The following is a 27436-nucleotide window of genomic DNA, read 5'->3' as shown; positions in this document are numbered from 1 at the left end:
GTCTGAGTGCCAGCTAGGACTAAGCACTGGATGAAGGGTTGGAAGAAAAGGTAAAGGTTCCCCTCTACTCCCCTCTACTGTCCTTGAGTTGCAAACCTTAACTCTGTGGTCTCCCAGACAGCCTCAGACACTGTCTTTACAGTGTATTCTAGGCGATCCCTCCCAAATGACTATTAGAAGTCATGTTTATCTTCTAGAATTTAAGGATCGCGTAGGAGCAAAGGAAACAGTAGTGAATGGTAGTAGAAACCAAGATGTAAACAGACATCTTGAAAGAGAAACTGTAAATGCGTACAAGCAAAATACGTACAAGATGCCCAGAAAGGTGAAGAAAACTGCTCAATATAGTCAAGAGGAAGACACGACAGAGAAGAATTTCAGAGACTTCCAGCAGGATTCAGGAAAGTCATACTTGGCTCTGATTTTTAGCATGAAAGGAAACTGACTGAGTGTGTTCAGATGGAAAATCCTCCTCTACTGTTCAATATATTTCATTTATGACTAGTAAAGAAATGCAATTATAAGAACAGACTCAAACTCAGAGCCCTTAAGTCGATGTGGCCTTCTAAACTTTGTCCTGCAGAGAAGAGATGGCCAGTTTCCTTCCCCTCTGTGGCTCAATGTAGGGTCTGTTTGACCCTCTGATTTGTGATTTGTTACCCTCAGGTACTCAGGAGTCAGGGGAGCAGGAAACTTGCTGATGCTTGCAAAGCAATGGCTGTCATATAACTTTCACAGTTGTGGCTTAGGAATAAAAATGAGCTCTAAAGAAGACTAAGCAGATGTGTTTACAAAAAAAATCAACAGATGTAATATAATTGGAAACGGGGATGACCAAATTCAAAAGAAGACCTTAAAATAGGGCTAAGCCAAAGCGCATCTTCAGGGACCACTATGTCTAGTTATTTTATGTCTAAAAGCTCTCCTGTCTTCATAACTCATTCAGTGTTTAGCTCATTGGAAAGAGAATTGTTTTCTATTGCTCTAGAGGCTTCTTCTTTTTTTAAAAAAAAAAAAACAATATCTCTTAGTAAGTGAAGTATTTTGTTGGGCCTTTTCTCAATATTGATAAGTAACAAATGCTATATTTGTGTTTCCAGTCCCGCAGGAATAGTAGACCCCAAAACAAGCTAAGGAAACGAATTTGGGGAATGGTCAATTTTGTCAACATGGTAAGTTTTGATATGATTTGAATCCATCTGAAACTATAAATGCAATGGACTTTTTAGGGCAGGTTTCCGAAAGGACTGTAGTAATCATCTTGACATTGAGCTAACATAAGCCACAGATCCATCAGGTCAACCAGTTAATAAAATTCTTCTCAAAACGATCAGCAACATGCCAGAGCACTGGAGTTTTGGTTCACTAGGTAAATTACACTTAATATCTAAATAAATTCCAAAATTTGCTCACTGGTTGGGGGCTGGTAGGATTCCTCAGTGGATAAAGAAAAGTGTTTGATGCACACCAGTTCAAACCCTGGAATCTTCAGGAATGTAGAAGGAAAGGACAGATGCCACAAAATTGTCCTCAGATTCCACACAGGTACTTGCCATATGTACCTGCCATCACACACACACACACACACACACACACACACACACACACACACACACTGTAATGATAAAAATAATAAAAATTTTAAGTCTCTGCTCACATAAAAATTATGAAACAATATCAACAGTTTGAGAACTAAAATATTAATGTAAATATTAGACCACACTACATTAAACTTAGTGTTCTGTGTCTGTGTATACAAAAAAAGTCATGCTGTAATTTATTGTCTATGGCTTGTCATTGGAATCAGGACAACTTCATTATAATCTATTAAGATTATAGTGGATCTAAACATTAATGAGAACTGCTACTAAAACAAATTGTGAGTTTTACTCATCTTTCTTTGCTGAATCATTTGAACACATCCTAGATCTATTAGGAGATGCAAAAGAAGATACTAGAAGAAGTAGCCCATCTAGATTAGTGGTGCTTCATTCTAGAGTTGAAGGGCATTTTTCTATTTGCATTTCTGCTACGTTAAACATCTGTGCACACTCTTAGGTGCAAAAATAAATATTCGTTTGTTTTACATAAATACTAAGCAGTTGCAATGCTAGGTCATATGGCATGTGCCTTTCTCACTGCATTAGACCCTATCTTCTGTTTGTTTCATTCTTTCAGTTCTTTGTATTTCAATTCGGGTAATTCAGGTGGAGCAAGCAGGATTCTTCCTGTGATTATTTATAGCCTTCTAATGTGTTCATGAAAGGCTTTAATTTTTTCTATTATTTTCATTCATGCTTATCATTTCTATCTCTATACTGAAATTAAGGTTTTTTGAACAATTTTTTTTTTACCATATTTGTTTCTTTATTGAAATTCATGGAAATTTACCCAATATTCTATATAATAACCTTCATTAGCTTTCAATATATCGATTTATGAAACAGGAGCTGAGCTATTTAAAATGCATAATATAGGGGTGGGTCTGTGAAAATGCTAAAGGAAGACTCCAGACTCGAATAATATGCCAGAACAGAGAGCATTCATTTCCCAGCATGTGAGATCAAACACAAGTACAAAGTGACCTTGAAGGGAGTGTGCAGGCTTCTTTTTAGCACAGCTAGGGGAATTTTAGGAACAGTTAGGTCATCTCAAACAGGTCAAGCAAGCAGCAGCACATTGGTATACTTTTAATTGACTGAGATTCAGTTTTATCAATGTTGGACGAAGTTGGGAAAATTTGGGCAAGTCCAGATATGATTCAGAAAAAGGTGGGAGTTGCAGGATTTGTCTTTGAGACATTATGGGGCTGACTCAGGCCTTCTACATGTTCTCTCCATCACCCCTGAATGTAAAGATGTTGTTGATTAGTGCCCTTTGTTGGGAGAGAAACCTGTTTTGCCCCCTCAGAGAACTAAAACCTAAATTCAGTTGTAAAAGGGAAAAAAGTTTAAATCATTCACATAACAAGTTGAATTTTTTTTATCACAGGGGAATACAGGTAATAATGAAAGAAACTTCTAACAATTTGACTTTGTGAAAATTATCCCCTCTTTGAACAGATTTATAAAACCTTGAACATCCATGTGACATTGGCTGGCCTTGAAATATGGTCAACTGGAGACAAGATAGAAATATCTTCAAATCTAGAAACTACCTTAATGAGTTTTTCCACTTGGCAAGAAACAGTTCTCAAAAAAAGGAAGGACTTTGATCATGTGATTTTACTGAGGTATGCGGTTGTTCTATTTTCCTCCACTTATTGGGGCGATTATTCTTATTTAAAAAGAAAATAGGGCTCAAGAGATGGGTTGGTGGGTAAGAGTGCTTGCTATGAAAATATGAGGACCTAAGTTTGAACCCAAGCACGTATGTAAAAAGTTAAGTGTGGCCATGCACTCTTTTAGCTCTTGTGACCTCTGCACCATGAGTCAGGTAGAGACAGGAGAGTCATGGGGGATTGCTGTCCACCAATCCTAACACCAGGCTCAGTGGAAGACCCTGTCTTGAGGGGATAAGGCCATAGCATGATAGAGCTGGACACCTGATGCCCTCTTCTGGCCTCTCATGCACACACATGGGCATACATATGTGTACACACATGCAAATAAACCACACACTCTAACACACAAAAGAAAAAGAAAGTAAAACAAATAATCAACACAATAACATTTAAAATTATTTATTGGGAGGGATTTTTTATTATACACGAAAATGTTAATTGTGAGTATAGAAAAATTCCCAAGTAGAATATTTAATAATATTTTTTGCTAATACTAATTAAGACTGTAAAGAAAAAATGTATCCTTATGCAGAGTCGAAAATGTGTCTGAGCAAAGTTAAGTTGGGGACCCATAGGTATTTCCTATCACCATCCAAGGTCAGCCTCTAATATTTCACTAAAACCTGGCTTTCTGGAAAATCTGATCTGGTAAGTTTATCCTGCTATAGCTTCAATATCCCTACATAAAAGTTTGAGAGGATCTCCTTAATTATTAATTCCTCTGTTCAAAATATCTAGCATTATACAGGTGATAAATATAGGAATGGATTTTATTGGCTCTGTGGTAATAAGCACCATTGTTATCTTAAGTGATATCACACTGTGGGAGAGCTACATGGGAAGAATAGTAGCTTTCAGATGTCCTCTGATGCTGCTAAAGTCACGTCTTAGGGAAGCACCCATTTTACCTATCTGCTTCTCTGCCTATAATGCCAATACTTCTCCAGAGTTCTGCAAATCTAGTCTGTGGAGCCTCTTTCCAGGGTTAACTAGAGCTGAGCTTTCAGGCTGAGCTCAGAAGCAAGCAGTTTCTAAAGCCTGTCATGAGAGGTCCAGTCTAGTCATTTAGTAGACAGGTAAGAGCAAGCCAGACTGTCAGTTTTTATCTGATGGGTCCACAGCATTTCTCTTTAGGAGTGTATCTGTGCCTACCTTGGGTGTAGACATTCATACACTGTCATGACCAAAAAGGATAGGGGATGAAGCACAATAAAATATCACCAAAAACTTCATGGTAGGAAAGACAGAGTTCCCTATTTGTGCATTAATATTTAAATATTTGTTTATTATTTATGGTGTGTGTGTGTGTGTGTGTGTGTGTGTGTGTGTGTGTGTGTGTGAGAGAGAGAGAGAGAGAGAGAGAGAGAGAGAGAGAGAGAGAGAGAGAGAGAGAGAATTAGTGGAGATCATAGGACAACTTGCAAGAGTAAGTGCTCTCCTCCCACCAAGTGGATCCTGGGGATAGAACTCAGAGTGTCAGCCTTGGCAGCTAGTGTCTTTACCTACTGACTTATCTCACAAAGCCACATGTGAATTTTAGGACACCTAGCATTATCTAAATAGGCATAATGAAGAACAATATTTTATTTTAATAAAATAACATTTCTTATTTCACAAGTAACTTTTCAGATCAATAAGTTGTTTGAAACAGAGGCTTAAAGTGGATGGCATCTCACTATCTACCTGGGCATTGTATTTGGGACTTCTTATGCACTGAGTTATTGAAATCTTCCATCTATAGTAACATAGATATAGAAGGAAAGACAATGCATATGACATTATAATTGTGTTATGTTTACATTCAGATGACTTTGAGAGAAGTCATCCTCTGGCCTGTCCTTCCCTAGTTCTTCACATTTCTCGTGTTCTTCTAAGGTCTCCAAAGACTGGCAAGCCCAGAATACAAAGCTCCTCTAAAAAGCAAGGCAAAGCATTGAGACATTGAACATAGGGATAGAAACAGAGTTCATCTTCTTAACTAAAACAATAAAAGGCTAAAAAGGGTCCCTTCAGCTTACCTCTGTTCTTGTATGTGAATTTCCTAATATTCTATGTGTTGTCTTCTAGATCATAATAGCTCTGTTTACAAAGGCCCAAATCTAACCACTGCTCTCAAATCAAGTGAAAATTATATGCCTATAATGTAGACACTTATCCTTTTAGAAGTTATGGGAATAGCCTTATTTTTATACAAGGATTCATTTAAATGTTGAATTAGAACTATCATTGCCCTTCTAAGTTTCCATAATTGATAAACAATTTTAAATGTTATCAACCATAATCAAATAACCCTGATTCTGAGTACATTCACTATAATATATTTCCCTCTCAAACACTTTAAAGATTAATTGGTTAGCTTGCTATAGTTTTGTTTATTTTTGTCATTTAAATTATTTTATACAGAGTTGAGTACAAGGTAAAATAGAATCAAGAAAAATGAGATTCTTCCTCTTTAATTTTGTTTTTCTTAGAATAAATTACATTTTTTTGTTTCACAATTCATCCTAAGACCACATTTGGCTTTTTCAGTGCCTCTAGGTTTAAATGAGCCCAGTATCAACTCAGGTCATCCATGGTGTCTATAACTTCAGAGATGAGAAGGTTATTTCAAGAGCAAAGGGTGACCACTATGGTGGTTCACTGCAGTTTGAATTTGGTGTTAATAAAACTGTTCAGCCAGATGAAGAATCAGTATTCTTGTCTCTTGTCTACAGTGGGAAGTGGCTCTACACACCTATGCAAGGAATTGCTTACCCAGGAGGAATGTGCCAGGCCCTTCGTTCATGCAGCATTGTTAAGGTAGACCTAAAACATTCCTAAAAGTGTACCATTTGCCCAAATATTTAAGTTAATTTTTTATATCTATTTGAAACACATTGAAAAGCCATGTGTGATCTGTGTTGGACCTATATTTTCCAAGGTATGTCATGAAGAGACCTATATTCCCTTCAGTAAATGAAAATCACAAATGTGTCTTGTGAAAAACTGTAGGTGAATAATGAAGGTAAAACACAGTTCAAAGCTCAGAAGGACAGGTATGAAACCCCCACAGCATATCCCATAGCTGTAAAACTCTTTAATGTATTAAATATAACTGTTTATAAAGACAAATAAGGTCCATTACGTTTAGGTGGATTTAATCATTATAATTGTTTTTAAACTAAAATAAACAAGTATAAAAGCCACTTAATGTGTCACATCGAGACAGCCTTGAAAATTATGTTCAGCAAGTAGAGGACCTATGAGCTGTTGTCTCTCCTTGCTCATATGACCTTTCTCCAAGGCTCACAGCTTCCAGGAAATGCTATCCATGTAACTCTGTTGGAGACATAGTTGAAAACATGAATGTTTGTATTTATTTCCCCAGCTTAGTGTTATTGGGAGCCAACCTTAAAATAGCAAGTATTTATTCAAGTACTCTCACCAACTGGTTATTTTATAATCACTTTTATGACTAAAGATTTGCCTTTAGTATCTAAATGACATAAGATCTGCCTACAAAGTCAATTTACCCCCCCAAATGAAGCTATTACTATTTCAATTATCATATTTTAGCCAAACCAAGAAACCTTTGAAGCTTCATATGAGCAAAATGAAATGAACAAATTAAATTTATTATTCTGGATGGCCTATCCCTCTTTGGGTTTGATTTTCTATGAATGTATAGGTTAAAGCATGAACAAGGTTTATGAGGCAAGACAACAACCAATTCTGCCATGGATTTTATATTTCTGACTTCCAGAGGTTTCTCATGACAGAAACTCCCTCCACAAGATTATATAGCATTATTGCTCAATATGGCAGGACAGATGAAAAACAAGAACACCAAACCCCTCATATCTGGAATATCTAGTACAGAGAAGACACCAACACCATTCATAAAATTGGGTGGGGCATTTGTCTTAAGTCCCCATGGGATTCAGTAACAAAATATCAGAAACTGAGTAGGTTATAAGCCACAGAAATGTATTTCTCATAATTCTAAAAGCTGAGAAGTCCAAGGACCTGACACATTTGTAACTGGCAAGGGTCTACCTCATGGCTTAAGATTGACACATTCTCATTGTGTATCCCATGATAGAGTAGAGAGAGAAGTTTCTCCAGAGTCTATTTGGATAGGATATTGTTACCACTGATGGGAAAATGGCCCCTTGGTCTGAACATTGCAGTCCTTGTGGCTTAAGGCTTCAAAACACAAGTTTTGGAAGGACACAGCAGTGAGACATAGTAACGTTAATTAATGGATTTTAGCTGTTTGGAAAAATGAGTCTCTGCCAATAAAACAAATAAGAGTATGCTGTACACCAAAAAGTTACAAAGTTAGAAATATATAAAAAGTCATTTGTCCAATTTCATTATAAATTATAGTCATGGACTGAAGTATAGATGAGGTATAATGAAGTCTATCCCTCCCAAATCCATACTAACTAACAAAGATTTAGAAACTGAGCCTTACAACCACTAATTTAAAGTGATACCTATGTACTACTTTGGGGTCAATTATAGACATCTCATATGGCTTTTTTTTCAATCAGGATCTTCTACCAGATGTAAATATAATTGGGAACAGAATGGCACATCAGTTGGGACATAGCCTGGGCATGCAACATGATGAATTTCCATGCACCTGTCCTGTGGGAAAATGTGTGATGGGTGGTAGTGGAAGGTGAGGCTCTGATAATATACATAATAAATTTATTTTATATATATTTGTATTTTGAAAAAAATTCATATAATATATTCTGATCATACTTTCGCTTCCCCCAACTCCTCCCTCTTTCTCCCCACTCACAAAACTCTACCCCCTTTCTTTCTCTCTCTCTTTAGAAGATAAACAGGCAAAAAAAAAAGAGAATAAAACAAAAAAAAAAACAAAGTAAAAACACAAGAAACACACACACAAAAACAAAACAAAATCCCCAAACCCATTAAAACACAAAATTAGAAATCATGATATCCCAACAAAAGAACAGTAAAGCAAAAAGTGCTCAATCAAAGTCAGTAAGACAAGAGTCTACAAATCTACCACTGAGTTTGTTTTCTGTTGGCCATTTGCTTCTGGGCATAGGGTCAACCTTTAAGTGTGGTTAATGTACCCAGTAAGACTACTTTGGAGAAAACTCATTTTTCTTTGTAAAGTAGATGTCAATGACAGGTTGCTCAACAATATAGAGTGAGTGGCTTATCATGTGTTCCGGCCTCAGTCCTGTGCATCTGTGGACTCCTTTGTGGCAGGAAAAGTAAGAATATTGTCTGTTAATGCCAGGGGGTTCTCATGGATGTTAATTAATTAAATGATACAGTGTTGGGCTGGAGAGATGGCTCAGTGGCTCAGAGCACATACTGCTTTTGCAGAGGTCCTACGTTTAGTAGCAGCCACGTTGGGAAGCTCACAACCACTTGTAATTCCAGCTCCAGGGAGTCTGATACCCTCTTCTGGCCTCAGTGGGTATCTGTAGACATACCCACACATCAACACACACAATTATACATAATTTTAAAACAAATATTTTTAAAATGATTAAAGTTTGAAATGCAGTGACGGTCACAGAGTAGAACTCAGTAACTGATACCAAACTAATAATATTCTCAAGGTCATACCAACCTCACTTAATGGACTCAACTCTCTAGAAGTCCTTTGTATTCAATCATTGAAGGGGATCAAGCCAAATGAAGAAAGAGGGAATGAAGTGTTAGCTTAAAGAGAGGTAGTGAGAAGTCATAAGGATGTTTCTAATATTATTAAGGAGTTGAGTTCCACAAGTATAATAGAGACCTACTCCATATCAGGTACTGTGTTAACTCGTGGTTATTTTTAAAGAACTGAACATAATGCCCTCCTTGACTTGTCGAGAAGTTTATGATCTTTCAGAGATGGTAAATCAGATTTATGTCACTATGTGGTTATATTACAGAGGGCACATTAGGGGCTGGAGAGATGGCTCAGTTGTTAAAGAGCACTTGTTGCTATTACAGAGGATTGGGGTTCAATTGCCAGCATCTACATGAAGACTTACAATCGTCTTTAGCTCTAGTTCCGGGGCATCCAACACCCCCACCTAGCCTTTGCAGACACTGCACACATGGTCCATAGATATACAGAAAGACAGACAAAACACCCATAACATAAAAATAAAAATAATATATTTTTTTTTCAAGACAGGGTTTCTCTGTGTAGCTTTGCGCCTTTCCTGGGACTCACTTGGTAGTCCAGGCTGGCCTCGAACTCACAGAGATCCACCTGGCTCTGCCTCCTGAGTGCTGGGATTAAAGGTGTGCGCCACCACTGCCCCGGCCAAAATAATATTTTTTAAATAAGAGGCACACATTAGAGGGTAAATGGAAGCAGGAAGCACAGACAACCAATTGTTGGTTTCAGGAAGGATTTGTCAGAAGACACAAAGCCCAAGTTTTTCACTGAAATGGCATTTCTTAGTTGTTTCTGGAACACAACAAGGAGCTGGGCCATGGCTCTGCTCTCACAGTTAGCATTTGCATTTCTTTTCCAACTCCTCATTAAATTTTTATAGCGTCCTTCATGCTATAATCCTTTATTTTTACCTCATCTCATCTCTAGCATCCCTGGAATAAAATTCAGTAAATGCAGCCAAGCCCAATACCAGCAATATCTGAAGGATCAGAAACCAGCATGCATACTCAACAATCCACTTCCTACTAACTTAATTGATTATCCATTTTGTGGGAACAAGAAGGTAGACGAAGGAGAAGAGTGTGACTGTGGACCAGTTCAGGTATTTGCAAATGATATCATCTTTAACAACCCTGAGCACAGGGTTGGTGCTCCGTTGGAATCATAGCAGATGATCATGTTCTCAGTGAAGCCTTAGGAAGCTGTTTTTATTATCTATTTGGGGACTGACTGTTGAGGCAACCTCCTTTCAAGCCTTCTTAGGAAATCTCAAGTCACATGTGATGACCTTGCTGGAGACCAGCAGCATTCCATTTGCCTAGCTTATATGTTAACTGCCTTGTTTTGTGAGAAATATCCTTAAGTCTGACAGTAGGTAGTGGCCATTCTGCAAAACATCACCTCGTCAGTCAAGTTTTACTTAGAGCCTTGGGAAGCTTGTCTATCTCATAGCTGTGCAGTGTTGTAATTATAGAAAATTCTCTTTTAATAGAGGGACAAAAGGCCTTCAAATTTTTCACATACTTATTGAAGTTTGGAGCATTTAGAAAAAGCCTTGGAGGCAAATTTTCAAGTAATTCTTAGTCTGCTTTTAGAAGCTCATCGAATAAATATTCATCCTCCACTACTGTCACCTCAAATGAACAGGGGTGTGTAAACCTCTGGGGATGTGTTAAAATATGAAGCGAGTAGTTCTCTAGTGCAGCTTTATTTTACATCCCCACCAGCCTTCTGAGCCTGCACGCTGCAGACAACGTTTTCCACGTTAGCTCTAGACACTGCGCAGTTCAAAGTGCTGCAATGGGGCACCAATCAAGAGACACTGTCGTGAGGGTGGGGCCGACCTCCCCAGAGAACTTGAGAACTGATCTTCAATGTCTCAGATGAACGGAAAGAAAAGCTGCTGGCTTTGGATAGATCCCCTGGCCCCAGGAATGTTTTGGAATATTCCACAGCTCTGTTCTAATGTATAGAGGCCTTCACCAATGAGAAGTAGACAGATAATTGTCTCTGAAGTTTTAATTTTGTCCAAGAAGGCTGGGCACTCACTAGGTGTGACTGTTTTATTGTTATGATATAATAATATATTGAGGAGAGAGGGAGAGAGAGAGAGAGAGAGAGAGAGAGAGAGAGAGAGAGAGAGAGAGAGAGAGAGAGAGTGTTCAGGTTGTAATTCATGGCATCTCGAGCCAGAGGTAAGATCAGATCTTTAGACATTGTAGTATCTCCCATCATACTTCAGCACCAAGAAGCAACGGAGTTTGGGAGTCAGACAACAGGGGCTGGAAGGTCACTGTCTTTGGACTCTTCCCACCAATGAGAGTTCGTAAACTGGGAAGTACTGAAGAAGCATGAGAGAAGGCAACAAAGTAGAAGCTCCCAATACAGGCTGCACCAGTAATCTGATTCACATGCCTAAGCCAAGGATCCCACATTTCTTTGGAGCTCTTGAAGGGGCACAAGTAATTAGACCATTAAAAGGGAGCCATATACCAGGCCATTTGCGATGTTTACATTTTCATCTTGCCAGGAATGCACTAATCCATGCTGTGATGCACATAGATGTGTCCTGAAGCCAGGATTCACTTGTGTGAAAGGAGAGTGCTGCGAATCGTGTCAGGTGAGACCCTTGGTTCCCAAGGATTTCTGCATTCTCAGTTTAGGTGTGTGGTCGACAAAGCACTAGCTGGCCATGGATGGCCCTGCATTGCCAATTCCAGAATGGAGTGTCCCTTGTTAACACCCAGGAGTATTTAATCTGAAATGTTCTGATGTCTGAACAGATGGTGCTCTAGTCTGAGTAATAGAGAAGATGGCGAGCATCACTTGGTGTTTTTAGGAGTGAAATCACATGACCAACACTTTTCTTAGCCATGTGTAAATCAGTTCCAATCTATTTAACCTCAAGTGGGAGGGAAATTGATATCCCAGCAACAGTTTATCTAAAGGAGAACAGAGTATACATAGATACTTAATGCCTAGGGATAGATAGGAGCTAGAAAAAAAATGACCAGAAATTCAGATAGTGCCAAGGAATTTACTTATGCTTATTTCACTCCACTGAATTGCAAGCTCACAAAGAAAGGAATTATTTTATGTATCTTCAACTCTTCCTAGGAATTCCATACATTTAAGAAAATACCTTTGGGCACTCCCCTGAGCAATGAGAGGCAGGATATTGTTACAGTTTATGTGGTAAAACTGTTATCTGTTGGTGACAAAGATTCTGTGTTAAGCACTAGATGGGTAGGGATTTGTTGGATTGATATATTAGAGCAAAGAACAAAGAAAATACAAGGTAAATGAAAAGATCTTCCCATTTTACCACTTTTGCCCATGTCAACTCTACCTAAGACTTTTGTAATTCCAAATTTCAAAAACACAGTTTTGGTCTGGAGAATAGGCTCATGAGTTAAAAGCACTGGCTGCTCTTTCAGAGGATGCAGGTTAGGTTCCCAGTACCCACAAGGCAGATATAACTCTAGCTCCAGGGGTCTGGTGCTCTCTTCTGGCCTCTGTGGGCACCAGGCATGAATGTATGCAGGCAAAACATTCATACATATAAAATAAACAAAGCTTTAAAAAAATACCTCACTTGCCGGGCGGTGGTGGCGCACGCCTTTAATCCCAGCACTCGGGAGGCAGAGCCAGGTGGATCTCTGTGAGTTTGAGGCCAGCCTGGGCTACCAAGTGAGCTCCAGGAAAGGCGCAAAGCTATGCAGAGAAACCCTGTCTCGAAAAACCAAAAAAAAAAAAAAAAAAAAAAAACAAACAAACAAACAAACAAAAAAACAAACCTCACTATCTTCTTATTCTTAAAGTCACATAAATACCATGGTATCTACAAATGATAATAATACTTAGCATCAAGAAGAAGGAAGCTGTGAGCCTGTCTCTCACAGGTAAATTAAGTCAGCTTTCTGCCTATGTACTCAGTTTCACCAACTCACACATCAAAGATTCCAATATTTGTTTCTATTCAACAGATTAAGAAAGAAGGGACCATATGCAGAGTAGCGAAAAATGAATGTGATTTTTCTGAGCTGTGTACTGGCCACTCCCCTGAGTGTCCTAAGGACAAGTTCCGGGCCAATGGGTTTCCTTGCAAGAATGGAGAAGGTTACTGCTTTATGGGGCAGTGTCCCACTCTGGATGATCAATGTTCAAAGCTGTTCAATGATGGTGAGAGTCATGGGGATGAATTTGGGATTTAATTGGAGATAATATAATTGGTGATGTACATTCAAGGTCTCATCTAGCATCTTTGTCTGCAACCCCTATTAATGATTTTACTTACAATGTAATTAATTGACTCTCTATAAGGGCTGGCATGCATCTGTGCCTCTTACATATCTCTATTCCTACTTAAAAACCTTTCCTGACTCAATAGAGTATTTCTCAATGATTTTTGACTCTTTTTTACTGCGCCATTCTGCGGTATGATTTGGCAAGCTTAACTGTATTAGGAAATGAAGTACTTTATGATTCTCAGTATTCATCTTTTTTTTTTTAATCATGTAATTTTGAACCCCAGGAGCACAAGAGAGTCACAGTCTTTGCTACAAGATGAATAAAAAAGGAAACAGATTTGGATATTGCACAAAAAAGGGAAACACATTTGTTGCCTGTGAAGAGAAGTAAGTGCCCAGTGGAAACAGATCTCTATGAAAGTGTATTGAGAACTCATGGGGGCTTCTATTCTGGTAACTGTTAATCTGATTTCGCTGAGAATTAGGAGGAGGGAGCGTGGTGAGCACACACCCCTGGCTTCATTGACTAAATTTTCCCTCTGTGTTTATTAGCTGGGGTCCTGGAATAGAAAGAACGAAGAGGGGTAAGATGGGTGGAAAACAGGGAGGAAGAGAATGCTACCGAACCAGGGCAGTGGAAAATATGTTTCAAAGGGGAAAAAAATGAAAGGGTGAGGGAAAGCAGTGAAGGCTTCTAAAGAAGTTGGAAGTGAGACTGATCTACGTGAGTTAAGCTCCCTTCCAGGTCTGTGTGGCCTTTCACATGTGACAACATAGGGATTGGAGTGAAAGGAACAGTCACAAAATCCTCCAGTCAAGTTCACCTTCGTTTCCGCATACGCCGTGTGAAAACAGAGTGCCCTTTACTTCCCTCTCCATTACTTACGTTCAGTGGCTGTCTCACTTTACAGTGGGTGCTACAAGACCAGCAGCACCCCCTCCACCTCCCTCCACCCCCACCCACACCCTCTTGCTAGACACCCCCAGCTTGCTAGAATTAGTTACTATCAAGAGAGGAAAACACAGTTCTTAGTGTTCCCATCAAAGTTATGCTAATCCAAATTACTAATAAATATTCTTTGTGAGCTTTAATGAATATTGAGTTTTGAGAACTGAGAAATCTTTCAGTGATTATTTCACATACTTATCTATTTATGTCAGTTCTTACAGTTGGGGCTCTAAAGGTCTGAGAGCGTTCTCAGCCTACCATGACCCCTGAATCTGCCGACAAATGAGGTTTAGAGGAAAGCAGCTGGGCTGATTGTCTCATCTCTGACACTTTGCTTTGGCTCCTGGTCCTGAGTCTGAGAACATTCTGCTTTTTCCTTCAGAGATCTCAAATGTGGAAAGATATTCTGTACCGGAGGTCAGCGTTCATCACTCCTGGGAGAGGATAAAACATATAACCTTAAGAATCAGAAGCAGAACGTGACCATGAAATGCAAAACCATGTTTTTATACCACAATTCTAGAGACATTGGTCTGGTTAATTCTGGAACAAAATGTGGAGAGGGAATGGTAAGAGAACAGATGCTCCCAAACATGATGAGGTACTGGGATTGGCTTCCCATCTAGGGGCTTCTAGATGGGGAAACGGGAAAAAATGGCCACTTTCCCTGTAAATTATTGAGGGAGATGGTAGCAATAATATGGTAATGTTATTCTTGCTTAATTGTAGTTATACTAAATTATATGTAATTGTTATAAATATGTTTAATTGGTATCTTAAAATAGGCACTTAATGAAATCGTACATGACTTTTATTCCAATTAATGTTACTGATGTCAGCAAGCTCTCTTCATTTATTTTATTCATTCAGTCATATTTACTGGCTAAGTATTAGGCTTTTGGTAATTGGGCTGGATTCCCAAGGCCTACAGACCAGTGTACTTGAGAATGTCCTACACAGAGCATGGCCATGGAAATGCTATCCTGGTGCTGTGGAAACCAGTGCATACTTGATCCAAAGGAAGAGCGCTGGTTACCTGCAGGATATTGTGACTACTCAGGTTTCAGCTTGATTTGCTACACTCTTTTTTTTTTTACAGAGAGAAAATAGGAAATGCTTTTTACTATATAGTCTGGATTTTAGCAATTATTATGACCCATAGTTAATTATTATATTTCTTGGGTACAGTATAATGTTTTAGTACATATGTAGAATGAGTAATAACCAAATTTGAGTAAATTAGGATAGACACTACTTTAATAGCTGACCATTTCTTTATGTTGAGAACATCCAAATTCCTTTTTTCTGATTATGTTAAAATATACATGAAAGTATTATTAATTACAATCACTCTGCTATGTGAACCACTAGAAATTATTTTTCCTGGTTAATTGAAAATTTAAACCTATTACCTGGAATCCCCTTTTCCCTTCTGGCCACCCCACCAGCCTTTGGAAGCCACAATCCAGTTCTCTGCTTCCTTAACATCAATGTTTGTACCTTTTGTGTGTGATTGAGAATTACCAATCTGTCTCACATGTGAAATTCCCAACCTGTGTCTGGCTTGTCTCACATAATCTGCCTCCCACACTTACTCAAGATGCCACAAATGCCGCACTGTTATTCATTTTGCAGCTGAGTTATACTCCATTGTATGTCTGGCACACTTTTTGTCCATCATCTATTGGTGGATACTCAGGTTGAGTCACTATCTTCATTAGTGTGAATTAACTCTTTAAAAACATGAGAGTACAGAAAAGTCTTTTGAAGAAAGAAATTCCTACATAAACACAACACAGGGCTCCTTGGTTCCCATCTGCTTGGTGAGAGTACAGCACTAACAGGAAAAGAAAATGTGGCACAAGAGAAGAGGAGGGAAGAGAGGAACTGTGGAAGACTGGAAGAATAAAAGAATAGGAAAGGAGATCGGGATGGGGAGGCGGGGTGTTGTTCTGTCCATTGGCATAGGGGAATTGTGAAACTGTCTTTGCACTTATCTTTGACTAAATACCCCAAGATGGCAAAATCAAAGCAAGACATTTCTCAGTATTATAACTTGGTTGAGCTTATGATCCCCATGGGGAGATTGACATGGGTGCCGTAGATGCGGAAGCAACCTGCCTAGTGCTGCTTCCAACATGCAATTAAGCCACATAAGAGGGGATGTATAATTCCGTTTGTCATTCTGTCAAATCACGTGTTGCATCACTCTAATTCATGCCGGTTACTTCCTCTCTAGGTTTGTAGCAATGGCGAATGTGTTCCAATGGAAAAGGCCTACAATTCAACCAGCTGCCCCTCCCAGTGTGATGACAATGCTGTGAGATTTCGTTGCCTCTTAAAGTAGTGTCATAGCAACCTGTTTTTCTTACCTTAGTCTTCACTCTTGAGCCTGTGTTAGGGTTATACCTATTCTTTTAAAGAGCTATATATTTTATTTACATTTTATGTATAATCAATAAAATCAGTACAAAGAACCAGCCCAGATATTATTAAACATAGACACTGCCAATGTGTTACAATGTGTTACAGGCAAATAATTTATTATCTATATTGATAATTTAGAAACCTATTTATGTACATATATATATATATATATATACATAAAGCTTAAACATGAAGTTTAAATTTTTATTTTTCCTAATATCACTTAGAGTTAAATTACAGCAGTATCAACATCAGCTCAAAGCTTTTGCAAAAACACACAAATTCTAAATTTGTTTTCAGCTCAACACTGCTCAATGCTGTTGGTTTATATCTGGGTGGAACATCATCCCTACACCCAGTTATTGCTTAAAATTTATTAAGATATATATCAGATATCCTTTCAAGTACTAAATATCTATAGATATGTATATATGTATGTGTGGGCCTGATGCAAAACTACCATTAACGTAAATGAGCTGCAAAACAAAGCTTTTCTCAGCCATTCCATAACAATAATACATGATTGACTGCTCTTCCAGGTGGATGACCACGAACATGAGTGCCAGTGTGAGGATGGACCAATAATTGCTGACTGGGGAGAAACCTTAAACCTTACCAGTAAGGAATATAATTCTCACATGTGTTTGGAGTCTCCCACCAAGAAAGCTGTGTCTCATCTGCCATGTATTTGTTGTGTTTCTCCACAGGTGTTAATGGTCCTGTCTTATTCTTTTGCATGTTTGGAGACCCAAACTAAATTTACTACACTGACCTTTTAGAATTAATGCATCTTCTAGCCAACTGTCACTTATGACTTCTGAAATCCCAAACACAATGCCTTTTCTTTAGGTGATTCATAGCTAACAAGTCAAAGTTTTCTTGCTGACTATGGCTTTCCTTAAGCACTCAGGAATCTTGGAGTGGATTGTTAATTGTTAATAGAGATGATAATTTGTGTCATATGGGAAGACAGGGAGTTAAAGTCTTTTCAGGAAGAAGTGAGTTTGTAAGTTTTACTGTCCTAAAGTCCAGCTGAAAATGTGTTATTTGTTTTTATGTTGTAGGTGTCTCTATCATGGTCGTTGTGCTTGTCATGGTTATTATTGGTGTTGGACTTGTCGTATTATTAGTTCGTTACCAGAAATGCATCAAGATAAAGCAAATTCAAAAGTATGTTTACATATTCTGTGTCAAAGGAGGTCATTACTAAGTACATACCAGTTTTGTGGCCACATAACATACCAATGTGGGGTGGTCTGAGTCTAGTACTGAAGACCAGATAAGAATACCAAATCAAACTTTTACATGCCTGTTTGTGTCCAAATACGTATTTCCATGCTTCTCAGACTTCTTTACATATTGAAATCTATTCAGCTCTTTCATACAATACAAATGTTGGTTTCTCTCAGAGCTATTGTAATTGAATTGTTACAAGTTACAAGCTACACATCCTTAAATGTATCATGTGTGGTTTAATTGTAATCACTTGTCTATTCCAATAGCATAATCAAGGTTCCATTTTCCCCTTTTACAGCTCTCCTAGAGAAATGCAGGGAGTAGAGAATAAAGGATACTTTCCTGATGAGCACCACACAAGGAGTGAACCAATTCTGACAGACATCCATCCCTTACATGTGAGATACTTTCACTTGTGACAGCTAATGAACTGTCACATGTATGTTCATATATTTTTTATTATTGAGGTGTTCAATTTATTATTATTAATCTATATACATATGTGTATGGTGTGAGTATATGTGTCTGCCTGTGTGCCTGACTGTGTGTGTGCGTGCGCGCGTGCGCGTACGTGCCTGCCTGCCTGTCTATCTGTTTGCCTGCCTGCCTGCCATCTGTCTGTGTAAAGAGAGATCAGAAGACAACTTTCTGGGTCCAGTTCTTTCCTTTCACCTTTAAGTAGGTTTTGGGGATCAAACTTAAGTCCTTAGTGTTGTGTAAGCCTAAGCACATTAGCAAACCGAGCCATCTCACTGACCCTGTCTCTCTGGCAAGTATTTGTTTTCAATGTAGAGTTCACCGTAAGCTAAGTGAAGTGGGAGATACTTGGAAGCCATTTACTGAGGTGTGTGCTATACAAGTGAAGCTTTCGCTGTATAAGTAAATGAGGGGCAGGGAGGAAGGCAGAATCACACAGATATTGTACAATAACCAAGACTTGTTTCAGAGCAGAAAGCACTTACTACATAAAATATTATCTTGTGTACTAATGGAAATTGTTACAACTGTAAATCATATTCTAAGGTATAAAACAAATTGAATTAAATTCAGAAGAATTTAGACGATGTATAAACTATGTTGTCAAAATAATATTGTATTAGAAATAAAAAACAGGGACTAGAAAAAAATTCTCAATTGAAACTTCAGTAAGAAACTCTAAGGAACTCCCACATTAAATGAAAAACAGCCCAGGCTAGCTTCAAATTTAAGGCTGCCCTCCTTCCTCAGCCTCCTGAGTGCTGGAATTATAGCCATGTGCCACTGTTACATCTTGCCAGGCAGTTTGTGTTTTAATATAAGTAACTCATGCCATTCTTGACAAGATTGCCCTAACAAAATAATAAAGTACCTGTTAGGACCCAAATCTTGAGGAAAGGATAGAGAGAGAAAAATTTTTTGTTGTTGTTGTTATCAGTCAACTGATTTAGATACACTGTCAACAAAAACAGAATGATAATTTTTTTAAAGATGTGTTTTTATTTTCTTAGTGTGCTTTGCCTGCAGGCATGTATATGCACCGTGTGTGCTGGTGCTGTACAGGCCAGAAGAAGGCATTAAAGTCCCTGAAACTGGGAATCATGTACTGTTATGTACAGTTTTGGGTGACTGTGTGGGTTCTAGAAACCAAACCCAGGCCCTCTGAAGGAGCAGCAAGTGCTTCTAAGCACTAAGCCATTGCTTCAGCCTATAATGCCAGTATTTTAAGATTCAGAACTTTGAGGGTTTTGATGCAAGTCTGATGGTACAGTTCCAGATATTTTGAAGCATTTGCCCAGATGCTTTGCTTCCAAAAATTCTGGGTTTTGTCTAATATTTGCAGAATATCTGCTACCCACCCTCATGATGCTCACAGGCCACTGGTAAAACAAAACAAAACAAAACAAAACAAAACAAAACAAAACAAAACAAAACAAAACAAAACAAAAACATTTCTGAACTCTACTGGAATATTTAGGCATGAATAATTCCTCTTACTCGTACTATATGATAGTTTATTATCTCCTTAACAATTTCTGCTTTTTACTATGTCATTTTTAATGCTGAGGTAGTTAAATACAAATCTTAATTGTACATGGAGAATTTTTTGGCATGAAAATATATGATGCTAGTATCAGTCTTACATAGTTGCCCCCGGGATTTAAATGAAAAAGTCGATATACTTTGCAAAGTGTCTGGTGTGTATTTAGTGCTCTCTATATGTGAATTATCTACTATGTCTTATGAGCTTTGCAGTTGCTTTCCTGATTAGAGTTTCCTTAAATTAATGTGTGTAAATTAGGGGCATTTCATGAACTAAGAGTCAAGTTGAAGCTATCTAAACCCCGGGTGGGGGTGGGGCAACTGTCAGAGAAGCCAGCCCAGGGTTTAACTAGAGCTGGGACATATTTGCTACTTGTCAAGGCTGCAAGTTTAAGCTGGGTCCAGTTGTACATGCCTGTGATCTCATCACTTGAGAAATGCAGGCAGGAGAATCTAGAGTTCAAAACCAGCCTCAGCCATAAGAGAGCCTGTCTCAATGACACAACAAGATTACTCAATAACACAACAAGATTACAAGCTCCTTAACGGCTGTTGTCATTTGGGGTTAAGTAGAATACTCAAAGAGAAATTTGTTGAGAGTCAGAACAATTCACCTTAACATTGATGATGCAAGCAATATGATAGAGTTTTATGGACTTTACAGGAAGCTGTGGGATCTGAAATCTCATCTTGAGGGGTTAATATTATTTATCATAGAATTATATGAATAATAATGGTCTGAATAATTGTTTTTGATGTATTAACTCTACATGGAAGGCCAATCCTCATCAAAATCATGGTTTGGAGAAGACATCTTTAGTCATACATATATATATATTTATGTATGGGTATATATATATATAATGTATATATATATATAATGTGTGTGTGTGTGTGTGTGTGTGTGTGTGAGAGAGAGAGAGAGAGAGAGAGAGAGAGAGAGAGAGAGAGAGAGAGAGAGAGAGAGAGAGATGAATGATCCCTGACTTTTTCTCTTTGGAAAGGAGTGCCTTCCAAGGTCTTGCTTCTGCTGGGCCTTGCCTTCTAGTTGTTTCGCTGTCTCCTGGGGAATTAACAGAAAGTAAATTAAAAAGGGGGCACCTCAGTCAAGACATCTGTATATTCATAGGCAGTTTGGGAGCACTCATAGAACTTCCAGGTCCATAACAATGTAAGTGGCTGTGGCTTTTCAGAATGCCGACAGAACTTTCGAGATCTGGAGACTAGCAGACCCATCTGGTGCTACTCATGCCATAGCATACTAAGAAAATCCCATCTTCTCCCATGGGTGTTCTTTATAGAACAGATCTTAGACATACTCATTTGTAAGACAGCAATCTAGGGAAGATTACTCTTTCTACATCTTTTCTTATTTGTACATCTCCTAGGTCTATGTCCAGGGTAGAAAATACATTCTGTGGTCTTGGAATGCGTGGTCCTTCCTTGAGTACTAATTGCAGGTTAATAACATCTTTTCATCAACAGAGTACTGCAGAGTCATTGGAAAGCCTTCCATCCAGCTTTTCAAGTCCTCACTACATCACACTGGTGTGTACCTTCTCTTGGTTGGTTGTGCCCATTTGTGTACATCTCATTAATCATTTGGTTGTCACTTAACTACTATTAGTTCCTTGAAAAGACCCAGTAACATCACCCAGATATTGGCCTGAAATATGACTAACTCACGCTAGTATGAACACATGCTTAGCATGGTGGGGCTGAGCAGAAGTGAATGAAATGAGCCTGCACTCCCAGGACATACTTCATTTACAATAATCATAATTGGTCTCTTGTTGATTAACTGTGATTTTTTAAAAAAACTGTTTTTAGTTAAAATACATAGTTATGGGTTTCAGTGTGACATTCTTCACACACACACTTTGTTTTTGTTTGTCTTCCTTCTCTGCTTCTCACCCACATTCCCAGCTTGCACCCTTTCACCCCTCCTGGTCCCCTTTCCACTTTTGTGTCACTTGTTTTCTATTACCATTTCCTCCCACCTCTTTCCTTAAAACCCACTTTCCCCGTCTCAAGTGCTCTTTCTAGTTTTGTGATCTATAGCCACACCCAAATGCACAATTAAAAGCCAAGGTCAAGATAGGAGAGACACGTGAGACATATTTGTCCTTCCGAGTGTGGGTTGATTCACTTACTGGAGTAATTTCCAGATCCATCCACCTTCTTTCCAGTTTCATGATTTTATCTTTCTCTATGACTGAATACAATTCCATTGTGCACACGACTGTTTCTCTTCCCTCATTTATCTGTTGAAGGACACATAGACTGGTTCCATTTTCTTATTGTGAATAGTGCAGCATTACAATGGATGTCACAGAACCTCCCTGGTAGGGTTTAGAGTCTTTTGGGTGGGTGGGTGCAGAAGTGGTCTAGCTGGTATTAGTCTCTGTAATTATTGAGTTTGTTTTTGCTATTTAAGTTCTGTTTTCAAATCAATGCCTTATTAATCACCCCCATCCTGGTCCCAGTTTTGAGGGACAGAAACACAGTGGTGGTTTTCACTGAGGCTTTCATTAGCTCCAGGGCTCTGGACTCTCAGTTAACCAAGATGTTGAAAACAAAGAATTATTACAGATTCTCCAGGAATGACCCAAATCCTGCATCTTCAAAGTCTCACAGGAAGGTACCTCACACTTGGAGCTAGGAGATGTATATACATCAAGATGCTCAAATAAGCAATTTAAAACCAGCTGTTTTCTAAGTGGATGACCAAAAGGCTGTGATCAGAGTAGTTCTGTCTGGGGTTCTTCAGTGTCACAGAAAGGATCTCATATTGTGCCTAAAAGAAGCTGTGTGTGAAAATTTCCAACTGCATTCCCTGCAGAACATGGCTCTAGCGGGTTGCAGTAGACATGCTTGAAAAGTCTCTTCTATTACATATTCTCAGAGATTCACACACTATACTAGAACTATGTGTCTTCTCATGAGACCTCCCCTAGGCAGAAATTCTTCAGCCTCCCCTTCCATTAATGATTTATGAACTACCTTAGGTGTGTTGTTGTTGTTTTTCATAGAGCAAGAAGTGCTCTGCCCTGTGTGTGTGCTCATGTGCATGCATATGCATGTGTATGCTGCTAACAAGAAGTCTGCCCTGTGTGAGTGTCATGAGCATGCATGTGTATGTGTGTGCTGCTCACAATAGCTGGTTCAGTTCCTGACAACACATATGTTATGTGTTATAGAAATCTATCAGCAAGGACTCAAGAGGAATTGCAGATCCCAAGCAAGGTGATAACATGGTAGGTTCCTATGACAGGGAGTACATCCCTATTTAAAATTCAAATGCCGGAATTCTTCAGCATTCTGGTAGGTGTTACCTTACCTACTCATTCACTGACTAGAGCTATCATCTGCACTTACCAGATGACAGGGTGGTTGAAATTGTGTTCACAGACACTCTGAAATTTCTGTAGAGTACACTCCAATGCATATTTACACTAAGACTTTTAAGCTATGTGGAAGGACCAAGCTAGAAATCAACAGTGTCAGACTAACAAGATGTTCTAGAAATAACAAAAATGAGAGTTTTGCTCAGATTTTACTGGCCATACTCACGACTTGGGGTTCCGTGATATACTTTAAAGGGTATGATGGGCTGGTTACTGTGGCAAGGGAACACTGTTTATTAAATTGCTCCATTATCAAAGACTTTTCTTACCAAGTCAACCGATGACCGTGGGTGAGGGGCACTGTCCCATTTGAATGACTATGTCTGTACTGAAAAAAAAAATTTAAGTATTTTTTATCAAAGAAACAGAACAAGCATTTCTTTCCTGTATTTCTGAACTTCTGCCTTTTCTCTTTCACCATCTCTCTTGTGATTGGCCCATTCATTTTAGAGCATAAGTAACCATGACTACTCTCTAAGGGGTGTGCAAAAAAGCAGAATAATAGGCCAATGAGAAGTTCATCAGGAGAGATGCTTGCTGTGAAGACTCAGCCTCCTGAGTTCCAGCTCAGGACCCCATGGTGGAGGGAGAGAGCCAGCTCCCTAAAGTTGTTTTCTCTTTTCTGATCTCCACAGCTGTACTGTATGTTCTCTCTCTCTCTCTCTCTCTCTCTCTCTCTCTCTCTCTCTCTCTCTCTCTCTCTCTCTCTCTCACACACACACACACACACACACACACACGTAAATAATTTTAAATTAGTTTAAATTAGTAAGACAGAATCCATGAAACTCATCCTAATTTGTAGATATAAAAGAGGGACTGAAACACATGTTTACAGATTTTACAGAAAACAACTCATTTTCCACCATCTGCTTCTGTTTAGAACTTGAAACTGGATATTCAAAACGGCTGTGCAAGACTGGGATGAAGAGCTTCCCTGCAGATCACCCCAGCCATGATGTCTGCTGAACAGATTTTGATTGTTTTTCCAAATATTCCTTATCTGGATAGAAAATGTTCAAGAGAAACAGTTTCTTTCTGTTAATATTTAGTCATAGAACCCACAGCCTATAGCACAGACTGTATGCTCTGGAAAATTTGTGTATGAATTTTCCAATGGGCTTTAACTCAATGTCCAAATAGGAAGTCTCTCTGCTCTAGCAATTGCTTGCACAATATTAATCTTGTCGCTTTTATAAGAATTAAAACTTGGACAGTGAGCATTTAAAGCCTCACGTATAAGAAACAAACAGGGCTAGTGATTGAATGGTTACTTTGTGATGGTCATAATGGCGCTTACTTTCAGGTCAGATGTGGTGACCCAGGGCTGGGATCCCTGGAGGCTGAGGCAAGATGATCTCAGGTTCAGGATCTATGTGGGCTGCAAAGAGAGCTCAAGTCAAGTCATTAGGAATGAGCTCAGTGGTACAGCAGAGTGGAGGACACTGTAGGATCAACTCCTAGAACTAAAAATAAAAAAGAAAGATCAAAACAAACAAAGAGTGCCTATTTTGATTTTCAAGCTATACCATTGAAATCTGGCTTAAATGAAATTGTCTCCCTATAGAAGTTCCAGGGAGATAAGGTCAGGGTAGTGAGTTATACTAGTTGATTAAAAGTGGAGGGAACTAAAGATTGGCCCCATTGACTACAGAATAGTCATATAGCATACCATCTACAACCTGGGGTATAGAAACTCTGGTTTCCTAGGTCTGCCTTTCTAATGTTCTATAAGAAGCTCTGTAGATGTTAGGGATTTTAAAAAGTTCCCTCCACCTCGTTGTGTGCATGCTGGGTCTCTGAGGCCCCCGGGATACACGGATGAGTGCTTAGTGTGCAGCTTCCATCCTGCAGATCTCTGAAGGCCCATGGGTTCGTGTTTTGTGTGGGGTTGTTTCCTTGTACAGATACCTGTGGGTGGGGAGCACTCTCTCACAGTCTCTGTTTACTTGTTGGGAACTGTTAAGCCTGCTGAAGCTTTGCTATTTTTTCCCCTATCCTGAAATAAAGATCTCAAACGCTAAATGAAATTTTTGTGATTCAATGAAATAAAAGCTGGAAAAGAACAGAGTGTCCTGTCCTTGGTGATGTTTCTGCTGCTGCGCCGCTGCAGTTTATTCCCTAAGAACCCTCATGACTCAGCACGGATTTAACCAAAGTTGCTTCTTTAAGAGAGAATATTGGGCTGGCGATGTAGCTTATATGGGAGGGGGGCGAGAGGAGGGAGAGTATAGGTAGGTCAGGTCAGGGAGAAGAGGAGTGGGAGGGAGAAGAGGAGGAAGAGGGGAGGAAGTGGAGGGGGAGGAGAAAGAAAGAAGGAGGAGGAAGAGGAAGAGGGGGAGGAGAAAGTCGATTCTGGCACCTGGGAAAAAGAGGCAAGGGACTAGAAAGTTTGAAGCCAGCCTAGGCTGTGTAGTGAGCTCAAGGCAGTCTCAGCTACATAGGGAGACCTGCCCTTGAAAATGTGTGGGCTGTTGACTTAGATCAGTGGTAGAGCTCACCACTAAAACGTCTAGGGGCCATCTCAGCACTGTAAGAAAAAAAATAATGGTCCATGGGTAATATTTTTACACCTGAAGACACTAAAATATATGTAAATCTATGAGGCATAAAAGAACAACTCCATTATTCAGTGAGAAGTCCTGCTCCAAGTGTGCTGTGTGAAAAGTACAAACATATTTGTATCTTTCTACAATGTCACAATGTACCAAACAACAGCAAATTCAAGTGCTACTTTAGCTGCATTGGCTGTGATTTAGCTGGGTAGCAGGCCTGGCTATTGACAGTCACAGGTTCTATCATTTTATTATAATTACCAATATTAACTTGTAGATACACAATAATATACTGCTATACATTTTACAGAATGACTAAGAAAGGTATAATGAGGCTGCAGAGAACAGAGGTGCTGTCCTCACAGGGGCAGAGAGGTGATGTAGGGGTCCAGGAACAGTCCCTAGGGGAGAGCCAATGCAGGTGTCTAGGAACAGCCCATAGAAGCCAAATGAGAAGTCTTTTATTTTATTTTTTATTAAGAAATTTTTTCATTAATTTTACATACCAATCAAAGATCCCCCTCTTCCCTCCTCCCTCCCCAGCCTCCCCCTCCCAACCCACCCCCTCCCTTCTCCCCACAAGAAGGCAAGGCCTTCCACAGGGAGGCACATCCAGTAGAGGCAAATCCAAGCCCTTCCCTCTGCCTCAAGGCTGCACGAGGTGTCCCATCATAGGGAGCGGGCTCCAAAAAGCCCACTCCTGCACCAGGAATGAATTCTGATCCTACTGCCAGGGGGCCCCCCAAGCAGATCAAGCTACACAACTGTCTGCCATGCAGAGGATTTAGTCCAGTCCCATGCAGGCTCATGCAGGCTCCACAGCCATTGATCCAACTTACATGAGTTCCCACTTGTTTGGTTTGGTCGTCTCTGCAGGTTTCCCCATCATAATCCTGATGCACTTGCTCATAGAATCCCTCTTCTCTTTGACCGGACTCCTGGAGTTCTACCTGGTGTTTGTCTGTGGATCTCTGCATCTGCCTCTATCAGTCACTGGAGAGAAGCTCTGTGATGACAGCTAGGTTATTGACTCGTTTGATCACTGGGGTGAGCCAGTTCAGTTCAGACACCCTCTCCACTATTTCTAGTAGTCCAAGCTGGGGTTATTCTTGGGGATTCCTGGAAACTTTCCTAGCACTGGGTTTCTCTCTATCCCCATGATATTTCACTTTATCATGGTATCTCTTTCATTGCTTTCCCCCTCCATCTCTGTTCCAGCTCAACCATCCCATTCCCTTATGTTCTCATCCCCTATCCCCCATCCTCCACTGCCCACCCCTCATCCCCAGTTTACCCATGGAGATCTCATCCAAGCACGGGTACAGAGCTGTTTGGTCAGATGTCAAAGGCAGGCACTGACAGATGGCCACAAGGGTCAGCTTGAAGTGGACCAAATGTCATGGGCAGAAGAAACTGAACTCAAGATTGGGGGCAGAGGCCAGAGTCCTTTTCTGTCTCATTTTTTCCTGAATGAGGTTGATGACAAGTGACAGAGTGACCAGTCAGCTTGCTTGTCCTGCTTTGGTCCTGCGGCACTCCTTTTTATGTCCTGAGATAAGAGGGGAGAGCTTCCATCTGGTGTGATTGATCAGTGTATGGTCCAGTGTTTATCATAATGTCTTATACATGTTCAGGTGTCCTTCATGCTTGGCACAAATGT

General features: G+C 39.5%; 1 protein-coding gene across 3 annotated transcripts in view; it reads left to right on the top strand.

Annotated features, from left to right (window-relative positions):
* The window catches only part of Adam7 (ADAM metallopeptidase domain 7), a 37804-nt gene extending 12517 nt beyond the window's left edge, over positions 1 to 25287 (top strand). Inside the window, exons 8-23 of one of the 3 annotated variants that reach the window (XM_006986359.4) lie at positions 1101 to 1172; positions 3063 to 3232; positions 5998 to 6082; positions 7819 to 7949; positions 9861 to 10035; positions 11464 to 11553; positions 12920 to 13115; positions 13468 to 13570; positions 14515 to 14701; positions 16372 to 16452; positions 17099 to 17177; positions 17624 to 17729; positions 18094 to 18193; positions 21300 to 21362; positions 23015 to 23071; positions 24105 to 25287. In XM_006986359.4, the coding sequence (XP_006986421.3) occupies positions 1101 to 1172; positions 3063 to 3232; positions 5998 to 6082; positions 7819 to 7949; positions 9861 to 10035; positions 11464 to 11553; positions 12920 to 13115; positions 13468 to 13570; positions 14515 to 14701; positions 16372 to 16452; positions 17099 to 17177; positions 17624 to 17729; positions 18094 to 18193; positions 21300 to 21362; positions 23015 to 23071; positions 24105 to 24149 (1740 nt within the window). In that variant the 3' untranslated portion in view covers positions 24150 to 25287. The remainder of the gene's footprint in view (positions 1 to 1100; positions 1173 to 3062; positions 3233 to 5997; positions 6083 to 7818; positions 7950 to 9860; positions 10036 to 11463; positions 11554 to 12919; positions 13116 to 13467; positions 13571 to 14514; positions 14702 to 16371; positions 16453 to 17098; positions 17178 to 17623; positions 17730 to 18093; positions 18194 to 21299; positions 21363 to 23014; positions 23072 to 24104) is intronic. The other 2 variants (XM_076545266.1, XM_076545265.1) reach the window with 2 other exon arrangements.
* Positions 25288 to 27436: the final 2149 nt, after the last annotated feature.

Source organism: Peromyscus maniculatus, chromosome 9 (genome assembly GCF_049852395.1).
Source record: "Peromyscus maniculatus bairdii isolate BWxNUB_F1_BW_parent chromosome 9, HU_Pman_BW_mat_3.1, whole genome shotgun sequence".
Taxonomy (NCBI): domain Eukaryota; kingdom Metazoa; phylum Chordata; class Mammalia; order Rodentia; family Cricetidae; genus Peromyscus; species Peromyscus maniculatus.
Note: the sequence above shows the minus strand (reverse complement) of the source record. Positions and strands in the feature narration are given on the sequence as shown.